This window comes from Furipterus horrens, unplaced genomic scaffold (genome assembly GCF_987537825.1).
Source record: "Furipterus horrens unplaced genomic scaffold, mFurHor1.1.pri manual_scaffold_10, whole genome shotgun sequence".
Taxonomy (NCBI): domain Eukaryota; kingdom Metazoa; phylum Chordata; class Mammalia; order Chiroptera; family Furipteridae; genus Furipterus; species Furipterus horrens.
Window position 1 is genome coordinate 10,888,654 of NW_028327180.1, and position 20,433 is coordinate 10,909,086.

General features: G+C 39.3%; 1 protein-coding gene across 1 annotated transcript in view; it reads right to left on the reverse strand.

Moving 5' to 3' along the window:
• The window catches only part of ELF2 (E74 like ETS transcription factor 2), a 77,143-nt gene that overhangs the window by 52,078 nt on the left and 4,632 nt on the right, over positions 1-20,433 (reverse strand). The window contains exons 2-3 of the mRNA XM_090288889.1: positions 8,276-8,344; positions 6,300-6,532 (exon numbers count right to left, since the gene is read on the reverse strand). Coding sequence (XP_090145015.1) covers positions 6,300-6,371 — 72 coding nt within the window. The 5' untranslated portion in view covers positions 6,372-6,532; positions 8,276-8,344. The remainder of the gene's footprint in view (positions 1-6,299; positions 6,533-8,275; positions 8,345-20,433) is intronic.

The window sequence follows — 20,433 nt, forward strand, 5'->3', positions numbered from 1 at the left end:
TTACAGTGTAATAATAGTATACAAACATACTGTACTTGCCCTCAACTTTGGAGGTTATCTTTTCACATTACAATCAGAATTGTTTGTATTACTTCTTTGTGCACAAAGCTTTCACGATTTCCATTTGTCTAAAAGGAAAGCTTAACATACGAAACACTGGCATTTACACACTCTTGGAAATATAAGCCTCATTCCTTCTATTAGTTGAACTGTGCCCCCCAAAAGATGGTGAAGCCCTAACCACCAGTATGGGTGATTCTGACCTTATTTGGAAACAGTCTCTGCAAGGTGATCCAGTTAAGATGAGATCATCAAGGTAAGCCATAAACCCATCTGAGCATGTCCCCATAAAAAGGGCAGATTTGGACACAGACACACATACAGGAGGAAGACAATGTGAAGACACAGGGAGGACGCCACCTACAAGCTAAGGATCCCCAGAAGTCACCGGTAGCTAGGAGAGAGACATAGACAAGACCCTCCCTCAAGCCACAAGAGGGAACCAACTCTGCCGACACCTTGATTTTGCACTTCCAGCCTACAGAACTGTGGGACAATAAAGATGCTCTGTTTAAGCCACCAGTTTATGGTACTTTGTTCCAGCAGCCCCAAGGAACAAAGATACCACCTTGGCAGCCTTATTTCCTACATGATGTCACACAGCTGTTCAGTTACTTGCTTTGCCCCTAATTCCCAGACGCAAGAGCTTCCATGGCCTCTCAACTGTTTACCCCCAGAAACCACTCCAGATGTTCCTAAAATAGATTCCGTATGCTTGCTACGCAAACGCAGGTTGAAGAGAAGATCCCTAACCAAGATGATTATAATGCAAAAAAAAGGAAAAAAAGAAAAAAGGAAAAAGAAACAAATACACCCCTCAGATATGAGCTGAATAACTACTGTATATTCACACAATTAAAAGGTTAAGGTAAAATATCTGTGTATCATCATGGAAAAATATCAGTGATACAAGTAGGTGGGGAGAAAAATGGGCAACAGGACAGGGCTACTGTATCATTCTGCTTATATATGTATTTGCTTTACATATGCATTAAAAAGTCTGGAAGAATATGTCTCAAAATATTAATGATCTGATAAGAGAAATCTACTCAGATAAAAGAGGGATTTTCATTCTTCAGTATGTCTGAGATTACGGGGCTTTTTTTTTTACAATTTTTTATATAACTAAGAAGAAAAATCAAAATACTTTTTTCTTCCCATTTAAAAATAACAAATGGAACAACAAAAACAAAATACTCTAAAGCCTAGAGGGGTGATCTGAAAACTTTTTAAAAAATGCATTTGTATAATATAAAACTTGTGGGAGAATCTATCTCAACAAATAAAATAAATCATTTCTTTTTTATCAACTTTACCTAGGTATTTTCATGAATGCAGACATCCGTGCAATTGCCACCACAATAAAAAAATAGAACAGTTCCATCACACCACCAGGCTCCCGTGCTGCCCCTACCGGTAAAATCCTCACCACCACTACCTACCCTCCTCCCCCCACGCACATGGGCTTGGCAACCACCAATCTGCTTCCCATTTCTAAAATTTCATATACATGGAATCAATCGTTTGTGCTCTTCTGGGTCCAGGGTCTTTAAGTCAGCATAATGTTGAGATTTATACATGCTGTTGCATGTATCAGAAGTTCTTTTTATTGCTGAGAATTCCATTGCATGGATACACCCACTGTTCAGCCAGTCACCATGTTCATGCGGCTGTAGTGCTCCTTGTAATGTCCTGCTCGTCCCCCTCCCTTTGCACTCCATTCCAAATTTACCTACAAGTCAGACTACCAGATCACATGGTAACTGTACATTCAAATTTTAAAAGGACTGTTGAATTGTTTCCCAAAGGGGTTATTTTACATCCCAGTACAAATGTACATGAGTCCCAGTTGCTCTACATCCTTCCCAGTACGTGGCACTACACCCTTCTGTGTAAGTATGTAGCAGTATCTCCTCGTGGTTTTACTTTGCATCTCCCTGATGGCTAATCCGTTAGACCTTGTTACACGTGCTTATTGGCCATTCTCATCATTTTCACGTCAAGCCGTTTTCCAACTTATTATTTTGTATATTCTGAACATAAGTTCTTTGTCAGTAGATGTACTGTCAATATTCTTTCTCCAATCTTTGGTTAGCCTTTTCATTTCCTTAAAGGCATTTTAAGAGCAGTTATTCATTTAAGCTCAATTAATTTTTTTTTCTTTTTTTTTTTTCCTCTCCTCAACTAAGGACATGCTTATCGATTTTAGAAAGAAGAGGGGAGAGGGAGAAAAACAACAATGTGAGAGAGAAACATTGACCAGCCTCTGGCACACACCCGAGGCCGGGACAGAACCCACAACACAGGCATGTGCCCTGACAGGGAATCGAACCCAACTTTTCAGTTTATTGGATGATGTTCCAACCAACTGAGCCACACCAGCCAGGGCCACCGTTTTCTTTTCTTTTAAAGTTAATGTTTTTGTGTGTGGGTTCAATCGAAAAAAACCATTGCCTGTTTCAAGGTTGAGACAATTTTCTATTGTGTTTTCTTCCAGAAGTTTTTATAGTTTAAACACTTAATTCTACAATTTTGAGTTATTCACTGTACATGATGTGAGAAAAGATTGTAGTTCATTTATTTGCATAGAGATATACAGTTGTTTCACTATCATTTGTTTAAAGATTATTCTGTCCCCACAGAATTATGTGAGCACCTTTACTGAAAATCAATCAGCCTTATGTGGGTCTATATTATATTCCATTGAGCTGCATGCCCCACTCTAAGGCATGACTCTCCGGGAGTCTCTCATGAATGTCATGGGCTCTCTAGTCTACTCTAACTGGTTGAAACTCTAATATCTCCCAGCCTTGAGTGAACTCCATAGATTTTTCAGTCATCTATTGAGTTTACACATATTCTGGCCACTCTTTGCCTGGCTTCACAGAACTTCATACTACACCAGGGCAGCTCATTCAGCTCAAGACCAGGACAGAGCGATGGTCTTCTTCCTCTGTTCCTCTGAGCCTCAAATGAGTTGTGCCAGCCTCTGCAAATTTTGTTTCCTCCACTCAGTGAGACTGCCATACTCTGTTCAGATTCTTCCTCCCTACACCGTGGTCCAGAAAGTGCTCCAAGCATTAAGACTGTATAATCAGACCTCTTCTCCCAGGAAGCACAGTCCTGCATTGGGGTCCAACTGTTTTAGTTCTTTCCGACTGCTATTATAAAATGTCATAAACCGGGTGGCTTACAAACAGCAGAAATTTATTGCTCACAGATCTGGAGGCCAAGTTCAGGGTGGCAGCATGACTGGGTGAGGGCCCTCTTCAGGGTCAAAGACTTATTGGTATATTCTCACATAGCAGAAGCACCCAGGGATCTCTCTGGAACCTTTTATAAGAGCACTAATCCCATTCATAAGGATTCCTCCTTTATGACCTAATCACCCTACCTCCTCACACCATCACCAGTTTTTGTTAATTTTCTGAAAGGGCTCTTATTCTCCATGACCTTTTCTAACTAAATTACAGTCTTTATAAAAGAAAGCTAAATATTTTTTGTGTTAATTTTGTACCTGCCAAACTTTTATTTGTTCTAATGGGTTTCCATGGATTCCATTGATTTGCCCAAGTAGAGAATCACATTATTACAAATAATAATTTAGACTCATTTATAATATTTTTTCATTATCTTGCCTGATTGCAAAAAATATTATATAATAGTAATGTCAGCGCTTATACTTATCATCTTTCCAATTTTAAAGAAAATACTCCGGTACTTCACCGTCAGACAGGATTCTGACTGTTGATTTGCAAGCTATTTTTTATAATGTTAAGGAAGTATACATCTATATTTATATTATTAAGAGTTCTTATCAGGAACGGATATAGAATTTCATAAAATTCCACTTCCTTAAGTATTTTATTCCTACTAATATATATGTTATATGTCATATTAATGGTTTCCTTAATATTGAATGATTCCTGTATATCTAAATCCTTTTTAGTAACTAGAATTTTTAAATAGTTGCATTTTTTATATTTATTACTATTTTATTTATGACTTTAACATCTATACAAATAAGAATATGATTGCAGTTTACATTTTTTGTCAGAACCAGAATTATCCTAATTTATACTAATTGTATTACTTTTATTAAGAAGAAAGCTATAAAATATAAACCCTGAAAAGTTATTAATAACTCTTCAAATGCCCACCACTTTTATTCTTGGTCAACTATTTTTTACATTTTGCTTTCAATACTATACATTATATTAGTTTCAGGTGTACAACACAGTACCCACCACTTTTTACACATTTATCTTTTTCTTCAGATCCTGGAGCTCTGATTATAAAACCTTGACCTTTTTTCAACCCACCCTACATTTTAGAGTATAGATATTATATATTCCTGAAAAGCTGCTTTCAGATTAAAATCTTTCAAATACACTATCTCCAAAACTCCCTTTGTAAAATTACAAGATATTTCAGATATTACCAGCTTTTCTTTCTTCCTGGAATTCTCTTTCCCCAGATGTTTCTCTTGCCCATTCCCTTACTTTATTTAGATCTAAACTAAAATACCATTTCTTCAGAGAAGCCTTCCCTGACTACACCCTAACTAAAATACCCCCTATCACTTTTCCATCCATCTCTAGCCCTGATTTATTTTTCACGACCATTCTGAAGGAGTTTATCCCTAGTGCTTAAAGAAGTTACTGACACAAGGTTAAACAGTCAGTTAATATTTGATGATGAAAAAGTTCCCCAAGAATAGCTAACCCCACCTTGGGGCCATACTAATCTTTAGTCAATGATGCCTTGGTAAAATGACTTCATTGATCAGATTTTTCCTTCCATGACAATCAGTTCCCCAGGCCAAGGACACCCAGGATCCCATGTAAAGGAAGAAAAACGAGTCTTCCAGAAATAAACTGCTGTACTCTTCTCCCATATTGATGGCACCCAATCAGCAAAAGGTAAATATATTCTGCCTATTCTTCTTGGCGGCCCCCTTCACAGGGTTAAATACAAACAAAGTAAAACCACAAAGAGAAGCTCTTGAAGAAGCGATAAGTGGTTAGGGTCATATGGATAGAAGTCCTCCAAGTCCCCAGTCTCTTTGGTGAATCACACCTAGAAGTGATCGTTCCCAAACTCAATCTTAAAGGAAGAAGCAGACATTGATCACTAGAATAAAGTAGGTTCTACAGCCATGGTTTCTCTTAATGACTTGAACCAGCTTCCGATCCTGGCAGGACTGGAACGTTGGAGTTACAAAGCACTGGGAAGAAAGGGAAAGCAGCAACCTTTGCTGTATCTCCTTCCCACTGAATTTACCCGGAGCGCCTTGGAAGACAGAACAGACACCAAGCAAGTAAGGAAAGGAATCCAGGTTCCAAAGCACACAGCCTGATGTCCTAACTTGTTTATCAGTCACGTCACTATACCACTACGCTGGTACCCAGTGCCAGCAACCGCAGCCTCCTTCACAGAATAGAGAGAAAACAGATTTTCTAGATACAGCAAAGTCTCCATTTTCCCACCTCATCACTGACCAAATACTTGTCCATTAGTGTGACAGCATTATTATATTTTAATTTGGCTCCTTCCCAATATTGTCTTTACTGAATGGTGGGAACAGAAGCCAGGCCCTGGAAGTCCATATATTTCTGGTACTGTTACAATTTTCCTACTCCCATCTCTTGTTCTTTAATGTTATCAGGAACAAGAAAATAACCAAAAATGTTAATGATGTAAAAAATTTCTACATGTATAAAATTTGAAAGCCTGAATTTATTTTCTGAGTTACAAATTATCTAAATTCTTAAATACACACACACACACACACGATTAAAATATGATGGAACCCCCACACTGAATTAGATATAACAAAATAACCAAAAAACAGATTGCAACTAAAGGAAATACAGAATTCTAATTTAAGGTGAATTTAATTTAGGTACAGTATATACCTGTACCCTCTATAATCCAAAACAATATTTTACCAGAAATTAAATCTTCTTTCTCCACCAATACTACAGCATTCTTGCTCTCGATTTTTCCCTCCCCGTTCATGCCAACATATCCACGTTCCAGCAACTCAGGTGAGCCCAGCAGCACATTCCCGCAACCCTCCAGTACATAAATTATATGAGGACACGTGATGTATACATGTACGATTTCATGCATTGTACATTTCTATTCTCAAATACTTGTTTGCCATTAATTTCAAAACTATTTCGTGCATTGGGTCCTAGGAACAAAACAATAATGTAATACATTGGACGCCTAACCTCTTGATTTTCTGCTCCATTGCTGGAAAGCTCCAAAACAGAACCTCCACTGTCAACCACTGCTGATGTCATTGTTTATTCCCTGAGGAGGCTTGACACGCTATTAATCAGTGTAATTAAAGGTTCATGGATGACTGCCAGTGTTAGAGGTTTGCATTATCGTGTCTTAAAAGTCAATAGAGTGGAGTAGATATCCAGAAATCCAGTCTTCTAAAGATGATTGACCAGAGAGCCTAAAAAGAGGAAGAATGTGAAAAGTTATTAAAAATATAGAGGAAAGGTATAAAGCACAACCTAGTCTGCAATCTAATTTTTAACATTTTATATAAACTAAGAAAAAGGAGAAAGGCTTATACAGCCCTGTGTCAAAAGAGGGCAGTAATGAGCATTGTTCCTTAGCATTGTCAAGTTCACGAACATGCTGAAATTAAGTTCTTAACAAGCTACTGCACATTCGTGACATTATGATATTTACGTTCTAAGAGGTAAAATGTTATCACTTTCTATTTTTATGAAGATGTACTTTCATTCCTGAAGTATTTTCATAGTAATTTTTAAAATCTTTTATACATATAAAAACATAAAATGTGCTGGACAGAGACAACTTTGAAAATTATTTCCCTCTATTACAAATTAAAAGATTTATTGGTTTGTAAATATTTTGCTCTTCTTCTTTGTCTCATTTGGGTTATTCATTTGAATAATTATTGACTTTTGTTACAGCAGCAATCTCATTTTGTGTTTCCATTTTGAATACTCTACCAGAACCATAAAACAGATCAATTTCAGCTGCTTATACTTGCAAATAGAGTAGTTTGAAAATAAAGTAGTGAAATCATGTGGAATGCCTTTAATATTACTTTATCATTCTTTCCTGAATAGATTTTTGGTTTTCTGGGGTTTTTTTTTTTTTTTTTTTTTTTGCTATTGGTTCAATACGCAATATAGGAAATGGTTTCAAGTAAACATAATTCAATTTTTCCCCCGTAGAGATGAATGTCAATATGTACATCATCTAAATTTATGCAATAGATTATTCCAAAAAAGTTACACTTGTTATTTGATTTTGTATATGTTAAATTTTTCATAGAGAAATTACGTTTATTTATAACAGGATTTTTTCATATAAAAATTAAAGGATGCAAAAAATTTTAAGTATAAAGAGAAAATGCATATCTAATGAATCAATTCACTAATATTATGTCCTCGCTTAAGTTTAACTACTGGCACCATAACAGATATAGAAATAAAATAATAAGGAATTTCCATAAGCTTCTACAATAAAAATAAATACCTGAAAAACAAAAGCAGAAATTTCACCTCACTACCTAAGACTATTATTCAATACTACTAGTCCCCTTTCTGATCTTATCAACAGAAAATGGAAGAAGTATTTGTATCTTAAGAATAAAAATTAAGGACCCTGACTGGTGTGGCTCAGTGGATTGAGTGCCAGCCTGCAAACTAAAGGTCGCCAGTTTGATTCCCAGTCAAGGCACATGCCTGGGTTGCAGGCCAGGTCCCCAGTTGGGGGTGCACCAGAGGCAACCACACACTGATGCTTCTCTGCCTTTCTCCCTCCCTTCCCCTCTTTCTAAAAATAAATTTAAATCATTTTTTTTTTTTTTTAAGAATAAAAATTTAAGCCCTGGCTCGTGTGGCTCAGTGGATTGAGCACCAGCCTACAAACCAAAAGGTCACTGGCTCGATTCCCGGTCAAGACACATGCCTGGGTTGGGGCCAGGTCTCCATTTGGGGGCATGAGAGAGGCAACCAACTGATGTTTCTCTCACACATCCACGTTTCTCTCCCTTTCTTTCTCCCTCCCTGCCCTTCTCTGAAAAAGAGAGAATAAAAATTAAGAAAAATCCACAGTCCCACACACTGAAGCTCATCATTATCTTATGAAGTAATGACTATTTTCAGTTTCTGTTTTCTAACATATAGATAATAATAGCAGAAATAAATTTACTTACAATTTGAGCTTTAGGTAGTTTAAGCATCCTTCACTATTTTCACACGTTGGCAAGAGCAGGTCTCTGGAACTAGTAATGGGGGGAAAAAAGACATTATTAATATAATTCTATTAAAAATATTTTTGCCCAAAATAGGTTTGATTCAAACAGTATAAACTTATTACTAACCATCTCCAAATCCTGATGGCCTACCTACATTATATAATAAACCTAATAATAAGTTATTTCTAGGCTACTGAGGAATCAGAAGTTCTTATGAAACTTAAAATGCAAATCACCACTAAATAACAATTACTAAGTAAGGACAGATTCAACATACATAGCCTATGCCCCAGATTAGGGCTTATATTTCAAGTGGCTGCAGGGATAACCCTGATTCCCAGGAATATAAAATCAAATTTTTAAAAACTAATCCCAAAAACTACTGTGAAGCAGTGTTGATATCCTATTGCCTATTAAGTCACTTTCCTGTTCCCAAGCCTCTTCAAAAGCCCTCCTCCTTTCAAAGACTAGTCCACTGACCTGTGCACTGTGGCTTAGGCCTTGCTCCATCAATTAGGTCCTCTTTTCCCCTCTTTAACAGCGGGTCCTTTCCCTCAACATCTAAACATTTACAAGCCTCTCTCATCTGAAACATGGAAGCCCTGGCTGGTGTGGCTCAGTGGACTGAGTGCCAGCCTGCAAACCAAAGGGTAGGCGGTTTGGTTCCCGGTCGGGGCACATGCCTGGGTTGTGGGCCAGGTCCTCGGCTGGGGGCGTGCAAGAGGCAACCACACATTCATGTTTCTCTCCCTCCCTTCCCCTCTTTCTAGAAATGAATGAATAAAATCTTTAAAAAATAAAACATGGAAAAGTGCCCCTCCATGATCCTGTGTACCCCTCCTCCAGCTACTGCTCTAGTTCCTGTCTCGGATAATGTCCTAGAAGAAAAATCTTCTAAACTCTGTCTCCACTTCCTAATTTCTCAGGTACTCCTCCTTCCAGTTGGCAGGGATGGAAGTCTGCCATCCATCACTACCAACTGAAATTGTTACTAAATTCTGGCTGTTAAATCCAATGGATACATGTCTGTCTTCAGGGGCACTGCTGCTCATACTCTCCTTGAAACTCTATCCTGAATTCCTTCCTCTCTCTCTAGCGCCTCCTCTTCAACTTCCTCTTAGAGACCCACCCTTAACTTTCAAGGAGTTTGGCGCAAAACGACAGATAGAAACCCATATACCATATGTATAAATATTTTCAAGTTGTAAATCAGGCTAACAAGCTCTTAGATTATCATTCTATCTTCCTATCTTGACATATACGCTTTTATAACAGCCTAAAAGGCTAGGTTCTGATTTGGACTTCTCCCACTCCCTCAAATTCTACGGAGTGCATGGGAGAACCATACCCCCGCCTGGCCTACAGCCTGTCCCTTCTTCTCTTCCAATTTTGGACCCACTCCATACTACAAGGAGCCTTGCGTGCATTCATGTGGCCATCCCAAGCTCTGTCCACATGCCTACAAACTGCCACCCTATGACCATCCCTTCGGCCTAGAGAAGCACATACATGTAGTATGGTCGAGAGGAGAGAAGCAGAAAAGAGGCCCGTCAAGGGGTTCAAATACTCTGAACTTGGTCTTGACAGTGGTACCAGATGGACTAGTTCCATTGGCCCCCTCAAACCCTAATCTCATCAGGAGGGCTATAGCTGGAGGAAGGCCACAGGAGGAGCTCTAAAGCAGAAGGCCCAGAGCAGGGTTCCCACTTGGCTCAGTCTAAGGACAGTGCTGTTCTGTGGCCAACCCTCCCATGCAGGCATTTCCAGGATCCGACCCATCTCTAGTCCTCTGTGACTCTACACTCTCTAAGCTGCCTCACGTTCTGCCATGTCTTCCCTCCAACCTCGTTTCCAGTCTAAACCATACCATGGGCTCCAGATTGTCTACCAGACACTTTCTTGCCTCTACTTCACATGAAATTAGAGTATATTAAATCATAAGCACCTATTCCAGGATATCCCAGGCATGCCATTAATTTATATAGTAATTCAACAAATATTAACTGAGTACCTACTATATGCTAGCACAGTTTTGGGTGCTAGAGGTACACCAATGAATACAACAAAAGTTCTTGTCCTTATGGGCCTTTAAATTCCAGTGGGAAGAGATGAAAATAAACAAAATATGTATAACACACATGTAGACGGTGATAAAGGCTAAGGAGGCAAATGAACCAAAAGGAGAGAATATTCAATAGGGAAGAGGGTTGCAATTTCAAATTGAATGGTCAGAGAAAGATTCAGCGCAAAAGTGACATATGACTAAAGACCCAAAAGTAGGAGTATGCTATGTCAACAACTGGGGAAGGACAAAAGTCAAGATCTGCAACAGGAAGTACACCTGATTCATTCAAGGATCAGCAAGGAGGCCAGATGGTTGGAGAGAAATGAGCAAAAGAAAGAACAGAAGATGATGACAGGGAGGTAAGGGCCACGTAGGCCTCCTGGAACAAGGACTCTGACTCTGACTCCAGGAGGAGGGTTTTACATGCAGGAAGAGGACCTGATCATTCATTCATTCATTCATTCATTCATTTTTAGAGCCTGAGGGTAAGGGGGAGAGAAACCGATGTATCGATCTGATCAGCTGCCTGTCGTATGCCTCCAGCCTGGGACCTGGCCCGCAATCCAGGCACGTGCCCTGATAGAGAATCAAACTGGTCACCTTTTGGTTCACAGGGCGGTGGCTCAATCCACTGAGCCACAGCAGCCAGGGCACAGCCTGATTATTACAAGGATTGTTCAGAGGCTGCGTTGAGAACAGACAGGGGACGGGGAGATCAGTTAGAAAGCCCCTACAATGGAGTGAGAAATGATAATGGCTAGGGCCAGAAATGGCAGGGTCTGGAGAGAATTAAAAGTAGTCAACTTTGAGATATATTTTGAAGGTAAAATGGAAAGATTTACTAGCAAATTGGGTATGGGGTGTGAGAAAAAAAAAAAAGAGTCAAGAATGAGTCCAAAGATATGTCACAACACCATTAAATGGAATGGAGAAAAGTTTGGTAAGAGAAGTCCAATGTGTCCCAAACTAAACTCATTTCCCTTACCCCAAGTTTCACCTTTCCTTTGTGCTTAGCTCAGTAAGTTACCCCAACACCCACCCAAGTTGCCTAATAAACAGAGATCCGTGACCCCTTTCTCCATCAACACCAGCACGCTCTCACTGTGGACCCCTTCTCTACAGTCTCCTATCCTCTGCCCCAGTTGAGGTCCCTATCATCATTTCTCTACATTGTTATAAGAGCCACAGAATGTGTCTCTCTGCCTCTAATTTTCCCCCCTCCCTGCTAGCCCATCTACTGCAATAGCAGGGTGATCCGAGACTGAATAATGTCAGGCCCCTCTCAGGTCTTCAGTAGTTCCTCATCCCCTGCAAGGTGAAATCCCAACTTCTTTGCAAGTGTCCTCATGTAGCAGGAACCAGCAAGGGGTCTAGGTCTATTTTCAGAAGTTATGAAACACTCATTCTGGTATGTTCAGGGATGGAAGTCATGTATCTAATCCATACTCACTTGTCCAGCCTCACCTTTCTTCACTCCCTCCATCTAAATTTTAAAATTTTACTTATTGATTTTGAGAGAGAGAGCATGCACACAGGGAAGAGGAACGTCAATTTGTTGTTCCACTTACTGATGCATTCATTGGCTGATTCTTGTATGTGTCCTTACTGGAGATTGAACCTGCAACCTTGGGGGATTGGAATGACCCTCTAACCAACTGAGCGACCCAGCCAGGGCCCCTCCACCTAACTTTATACCACAGTTGTTTGTCTGTAGTTCCCCATCTTCTTCTCTCTTGTCTTGGACATTTTTCCCCTGCTTTCCCACTGGGCCGATTCCTAGCTGTCTTACAGGTCTCAGCTTTCATGCAGCCTCATCCCCTCACAAGTTCAATATCATTTTCTATAATTCTCTTCCCCCAATCACATTATATGCCTCCCTCACCAAAAACATCCGGGAAATAACAGCCTCCAGCAGATCACCCACTTGCCACCTCCCACCCACCATACTGCGCCCGACACCTACGCCTTTCCTTCAGTGCTCTCTTCACCTATTCGAGCTATTCCCTGCTACATTCCAAAAGCACCAGGTTTTAAAACTCTCTGTGTCCCGGTGTTTAAGACCTGTGGTTTAACCACCTAAACCAGGGCCCTTCACAGAGGAGGGACACAGTCAAGATGTGACGAATACAAGACGAAGCAGATATGCTCCCATCAGACACGCACCTCCACAGTTCACCGCTCACACAGCGCGCGTGCAAATCCCCAGCCTTTGCCGGTGCTCTTCTGGCGCCAGGAATGTGCTCTGCGCTTATTCGAATTCCACCTGTCTTCCAAAGACAACTTTTTCCCAACAATGACATCACCTCTTTCCTATCTCTTCCTATACCAGTTCTTCCAGTAGTATTTATAGAACACCTAGTATATACCAAACAGCACTATGCCAGAAACACAAACATGAAGTCAAGACTCAGCCTTCAAACAGCTTCGAGTCTGGTAAGGAGGAACACACAGAGGCAATTACAATGTCAATGCTACACAGAAAACTACAAAGTACAGAGGGGTCACAAAAAAGGAACACCCCAGTTGGCTCTGGGGGGTTCTAGAGAGACTTCAGAAAGGAGGCACCATTAGGTGGGGGACTCAGAAGAAGGAAGGGGTGAAAACTGGTGTAGCAATAAGAAAAACAACTTCGAATAATGAATACTAAATGAATTCTCAGAATTCTCAGAACCGAAGAAAAACTCTGTGTGAAACGATAGCAAACCTAAGTACCACCCAGACGCACATTCTGCTCGTATAATAATTTAGTTGCCTAGAGTATCCACCATATTCTCATCAAAAAGTTTGTGTATGACCTTATTTATATAAAGTACAAAAACAAGGAAAATCTGTTCTATATTAGAAACAGGATACTACAGAACAAGGGGCTAATATTACTAACATATAAATAAAGTGTAAAGTAGAGGAATAAAGGACCAAAAAAAACCTCAAGGAAAATATACAAGTCACAAAAATAGATATAAAAAGGACCCTTAAACATATGAAAAGACACTCAAATTCACTGAAAGAAAAAAATGCAAATTTTAAAAAAGTAGTATGCCATTTCTCTCCTCTATCAGACGGGTGAAAATGACAGCGTACGACATCATATCCTGTTGCTAAATTGTGCAGGCTTAACATTGCTTCTGGGAAGACACAGTGGCATGGCACTCTGAGAGGGCAACTTGGCAATAGCTAACGAAACTGCATATGCGTTCGCCATTTTTTAAACAGCTTCATTGAGCTATAATTAACATAAAAGTTCATCCACTTAAATGCATATAATTCAATGGTTTTTAGTTGCATGATACCGCCCCAATCTAATTTTAGAACCTTTTCAGCATCCCCCTCCCGCACCCCACGCCCATCAGCAATCACTCCCCAGCCTTCCCCAGTGCCTAGTCCCTGGCAGCCGCTACTCTACTCTCTGCCTCGAGAGACTTGCTTGTTCGGGCTATTTCGTGTAAACAGCATGATAGAATATGTGGACTTCTGTGACCGGCTTCCTTCTCTTAAAATGTTTTCAATATTCGTCGGTGGGTAGCATGCATTAGTATTTTATTTATTTTTATTGTTTTTTAGAAAGAAATGTTGGCCTGCAACTCCGTATTAGCAAGAAATGATTCTTGGATACAGGCTTTATGCCCTAATTCAAATGGACCCATACTTCAGGGAAAAGGAATACCTGGAGCCAGAACAGAAAGTTTCTCATAGTGCGAAGTAGAAGGGCCTCCTGGAAAAGCAGCCAGAAGGAAAAGTGCGCCCACAACCCCATTAGACAAGATCGTCTCCCTTTACCTGACTAAGCCAAAAGCCTACAGCCTCCTCCACAGGGGCTGGCGCATGGGCACCACGGGGCCTGCAGAACACACATGGAATGAATGAAGGAACAAGTGCAGGGTTATTTTTATTTGAAGGACTAAATATCACCTTCTTCACTGTACCTGGGACTCTAATCACCAGGCAAAGGGAAATAAAGCTCTTCCACAGGCGTTAAAACACAAACCTCCAGCCTCAGCAGGGCAGAATCGTTTTAGTTTTGAAGAAGAATGTCAGGGGTCTCACCGAATTCGGCCTATCACTGTGCTCGTGGCTAGAGTAAGGACATACAGAGGGGTCAAGAAGGAAAAAGCCACAGGTGGAATCTGGAGGACTCCATCCGCAAGCGTCCTATGCCCTCTCCTTCCCAGGGGGTGCCCGGCAGAGCGTACTCCTCCCCCAGCACCAAAAACGCACCAACGCGAGTGCAGTGTTTCCGCCCGCAGGCCCATCAGAGACACGGCACTCTCGGCTTCCCTGCAGGCAGGCCCCAGGGCCACCCTCTCTCTGCCGTGTGTGTCCCAAACTTCCAGACCCCCAGAAGAGTAGCAAGTATTCAACATACACCACACTGTTTGCACAAACAGTCTAGGCACAGTGAGTCACCCTTATCAGTTACCGGGAACGCCCTGAGAGCCAGGTTCCCAGATGCCAGCCAAGGGCCAGCCCTGCAAACAGGCCTTTCCAACGCTAGCAGCTCCAGGCCTGCTATGTTAACTATTTTCTAAGGACCAAGCTATTTAACTTCCTGAAATCTCAGAAACCATAATGATCTGGAATGAAGAGAACAGACACCATCTTCCCTGCATGTACTATATGGGAGATCTAAAATGCGTCATCAGGCCTGGCTGGTGTGGCTCAGTGGACTGAGTGCCAGCCTGTGGACCAAAAGGTCGCCAGTTTGATTCCCAGTCAGGGTACATGCCAGCTATTGCTTGTTTGATAGGATTTAGGAAGGTGTGAAGCCTGAGCCAGATTAGTTACTATCAATGTCAATGATCCAGAAGCCTGAAAATTTTATGATATTGATGGTGTGAAGTACAAACCAGCCCAGGCCAGGTGGCTCAGCTGGTTGGAACATTGCTCTCACACCAAAAGGCTTTGGGTCTGATTCCTGGTCAGGGCACAAACCTAGGTTGTGGTTCAAGCCCTTGCCCATGGGGCACATACTGGAGGCTACCACCAATGTTTCTCCCTCACATGAATTGATTTCCCTCTCCCCGGCCCTCTCTCCCTCCCTCCTTTCATCACTCTCTAAAATCAATAAACATCCTCAGGTGAGGATTTAAAAAAAAAAAAAAAAAAAAAAATGCTCTGGCTGGTGTGGCTCAGTGGATTGAGTGCTGGTTCACAAAGCAGAGGGTCACCGGTTCGATTCCCAATCAGGGCACATGCGTGGGTCAAGGGGCAGGTCCCCAGTTGGGGGCTTGCCAGAGGCAACCACACATTGATGTTTCTCTCCCTCTCTTTCTCCCTGCTACCCTCTCTAAAAATAAATTTTAAAAATCTTATTTTTAAAAAAAGGAAGTACAAACCAGGTTATTTTGAAGCAACACTTAACTAGTTTAAATTTTATAAGGTGCCAGAGGGAAAATCAGAAAACCATTTTGCTTTTAATAGAGAATTCAAAAACAAGGCTTTTACTCTTTAAATGACTAAATCTAGAGGGGCCCTGGCTGGTGTGGCTCAGTGGATTGAGCACCAGCCTATGAACCAAAGAGTCGCTGGCTCGATTCCCAGTGAGGGCACATGCCTGGGTTGTGGGCCAGGTCCTCAGCTGGGGGCCTTTGAGAGGCAACCGATTGCTGTAGCTCTTGTACATCAATGTTTCTTCCCCCTCGCTTTCTCCCTCCCTTCCCCTCTCTCTGAAAATAAGTAAAATCTTTTTAAAATATTTATTCACATAAAGCTTTGGAAGACTCTATTTCAGACTGTCTAATCTGAAGTAATGTGAAATTATAATTTTATGTTAATATTAGTTAGCCAAACAAAAATAACTGTGACAGTTTTTATGAGTGAAGTAATGAAAGAAAAAATGTTTATATACCAATTTATTTAGAAAGTCGGTCATCACACAACTACATGGCATTTTCTGTATGTTTTAGCCCATAATTATAGTTGAAAGTATACTTTTATAATACTGATATAAATTTGTTAAAGTTGTTAACACAAGAATCTTTGCTATTGTTATAATTATAATACAGAGTTTTATACATCAGGGATTTTATTTTATTCTTAGAAAGTTAATTTCAAAGAATAGCAAGAAAGTTATTTTCCCTGCTATTCTTCATAAAGCTAAAATCATTTATTAAAAAATCCTACATATATTTACTCACATTCAGAAACTGTTCGAGAATTAAAATTAAATCCTGAGCTATAAATAAACGTTTAGTCAAGAATCAAGGTCATTTCAATATTTTTCCAGTGGGCTCCCACCATACTCAGAAAAAACCTAAACTCTTTAATACGGTCTCTGTAAAGGTCAGCCCAGCGCCAGCCCGTCCATCCTCTCTGACCTCATGCATCCCGCATCTCTCCCTCACGGGCGTACTGGGCCCCAGACACACTGGCCCTGGCCCTGCAGAGCACCGCGCTTATTCTGAACCTCCTGTTCTCCAGGACAGAAGGCTCCTCCAGACCAGCCGACAGAATCTGTCTCACCCCTCATGCAGACATCACTTCAAATACCATCCCTTCAGAGGGGCATTTCCCTCTGGGCTCCCCTCCCCAAAATTATATTTAATTTTCACATAGCTGCCCCATCACTCTCTATCTGGTATCATATTACCCTATTTTATTTATTCATTATATTTATCACTTCTAAAATTATCTTTTTTAAAAAAGACTTTATTTACTTATTTTCAGAGAGAGGGGAAGGAAGGGAGAGAGGGAGAGAAACTTTGATGTGCCGGAGAAACATCATTTGGTTGCCTTTCACAGGCCCCCAACGGGGAACCAGGCCCACAAGCCAAGCATGTGCCCTGAGAGGGAATCGAACCAGTAACCTCAAGGTTTGCAGGCCAGCGCTCAATCCACTGAGCCATACCAGCCAGAGCTGTAAATTTATCTTATTTGTTTATATATTTAATGTCTGTCTTCCCTACCAGAATGTAAGTTTCACGAGAAACTTAGGTATGGCCTAACACATTGGGGCAGCTTCAATCGTACTTGTATATTTGAGATGACAGAAAAGAGTTGGTGAACTTGAAGATATAGCAACAGAAATGACTAATTCTGAAGAAGATAAAAGGATAAAAATTTTTTTTTAAAAAGGAACGTGATACCATCAGACAGACCAACATACATGTCAGGAGAGTCCCAGAAGAAAAGGACAGAAAAAATATTTAAAGAAATTATAGTCAACTTACCAAATTGTTTAAAAATATTAATCTTTAGATTTTAGTTTTTATTCCAAAATAAACACAAAAAAGAGCCACATCTAGACACATCATAGTGAAACTGTTGAAAATAAAAAAAAAAAAAAAAAAATCTTGAAAGCACAGAGAAAAACAACTCATCACAAACAATGGAGACCAGAAAGCAGATGACATACACAAGGTGCCGAAAGAAAAAACCCTTTAACAAAGAATTCTATATCCAGCAAAACTATTCTTTAAAAATAAAGACAAGATAAAAACTATCCCAAAAAAACAAAGACTAAGATAATACACTCATAACAGATTTGCCATACAAGAAATCCCAAAAGAAGTCCATCAAGCTAAAGGAAATAGCCAGACGGTAACTCAAATACAGACACATACACACACACAAAAAGAGCAAATTAAAAGGTAAATAAATATGCAAATATGAGTTTAAATACATTTCTTTTAACTGTTTGAAAAAACACAAAATGGCAAAAAATTATAAAACTGCATTGATGGGTTTCTAATACATATAAAACATACATGACAATACTAACAGACAGGAGAAGGGAGAAAATGAAACTAAATTTCTATATTTCACCACAATTAAATTAGTCAATCTGAATTGGCTGTGAAAAATTAAGATACATATTGTAATTCTTAGAGCAACCTACAAAAATAACTCAAAAAACCTAGCTAAAAAACTGACAAAGGAATACAAAATCCTAGAAAATGTCTATTAACAGAAGAAGAGGCAGCAGAGGATGTACAAAGATATAAAATAACTAGCAAAACTGCAGATATAAATCTGACCATCAATGATTACATTAAATATGAGCAGACTACACTCTCCAATCAAAAGGCAAGCACAGTCAGACCTTTTAAAAAACATTTTAATACATACGGCTTATTAGACACATTTTAAATTCAAAAAAATAAACAGGATGAAAGTAGAAGTATAGAAAAAGATACACAATGCAAACAGTAAGCATAAGAAAACTAGAGTGGCCACACTTATACCACACAAAACATTACTATAAACGAATAGGGATTTTCATAACAATGAAAATGTTAATTTATCAATAAGATAAAACGATTATATTTGTATGCCATACCTATTACCAGTACCCCAAAAACATGAAGCAAAAATTAACAGAACTGAAAAGAAAAAGAACAATACTATTTAAGTACCTCACCCTCAATAATTGGTATAATGGATAGACAGAAAATCAGCACAAACACAGAAGGCTTGAAAACTATCAACCAACTTGACCTGACACCTATAAAACATTCAGATCAACAACAGCAGAATATATATTCTTTTCTAGCACAGATGGAACATTTCCTCAGAACAGATTACAAACTAAACCATAAATATGTCTCAATAAATTAAAAATGAGAAAAATCATACAAAGTATGTTTTCCTACTACAGGGGAATTAAGTTAAAAATCAACAACAATGAAACATGAGGAATTCCTAAATAATTGGAAATTAAGCAATACATTTCTAGATAATCCATGGGTCAAAGAAGAAATCACAAAGGAAATTAGAAAATATTCAGAACTGAATGAAAATGTTAAAAAAACAGAACACGTATGGGGCTGCCCTGACTGGTGTGGCTCAGTTGGTCGGGTGTCCTCCCATGGACCAAAAGATCGTTGATCTGATTCCCTGTCAGGACACATACAGGTGTTGTGGTTCAATCCCCAGTCTGGGTGAGTACAAGAAAGCAACCAATTGGTTTAAATTAAAATCTTTTAAAAATAAAAATGTATGAGGTGCAGCTAACACAGTATTTGGAGGAAAATTTATAGCTTCAAATGTCTATATAAAAAAGGATGATCTCAAATCAGCAACCTTACCTTCTACTTCAAGAAACTAAAAAAAAAAAAAAAGGCAAACTAAACCCAAAGCAAGAAGGAAGGATATTATAAAGATTACAGTGGAAACCACTGAAATCAAAAACAGAAAAAACTGAAAAAACCCCGTTGAACCAAAACTTGTTTCTTTGAAAAGAACAAAATTGACAAACCTTTAGCTAGAATGACCAAGTGAAAAAGAGAAAAGACATGTATCACTACCTACACTAGAAAAATATCACTACCTACACTAGCAAAATTAAAAAACATATATAGGAATATTACAAGCTATGTCCAAAATATCACATAGCTTAGATGAAATGGACAAATCCATAGAAACACAAGTACTGAAACTAACTCAAAATCAGAAAATCTGAAGAGACCTACAACAAATAGAGAAATTGGTAGTTTAAAATTGTCACAAAGAAGAAAAACCAGGCCCAAATGCTTTCACTAGTGAAGTCTATCAAATAAATTCAAGGACATGATATCAATCCTTCACAAACTCTTACAAAGCAGCGGGAATATCTCTCAATTCATTCTATGAGGCTAGTATTATTGTTACAAAATCCAAAGACATCACAAGGAAACTAAAGAGCAGTAGCCCTCATAAATGAAGCCACAAAAATGTTCAATTAAACATTAGCAAACTAACTCCAGCAACATAATAATTAATACTATGACCAAGTGAGATTTATCTCAGGAATATAAGGCTGGTTTATTATCTGAAAATCAATTAATACAATACACTATAGTAATGCAATAAAAGACGGAAAGCACATAATCATCTCAGATACTTGTGCGACCAACCATACTGGTTTGTCCAGAACTGAGGGTTTTCCCAAGATACAAGACTTTCAGTGCTAAAAGCAGGACAGTCCTAGGCAAACTACGATAGTCATGCTAACAGGTGCAGATAAAGCACTTGACAAAGTCCAACGCCCATTCATGATAAAAACTCTGAACTAGGATTAAAAAAGAATCCTCTGCCAAATATAGAGATCTGCTATAAAACACTGTGCCTATACTTA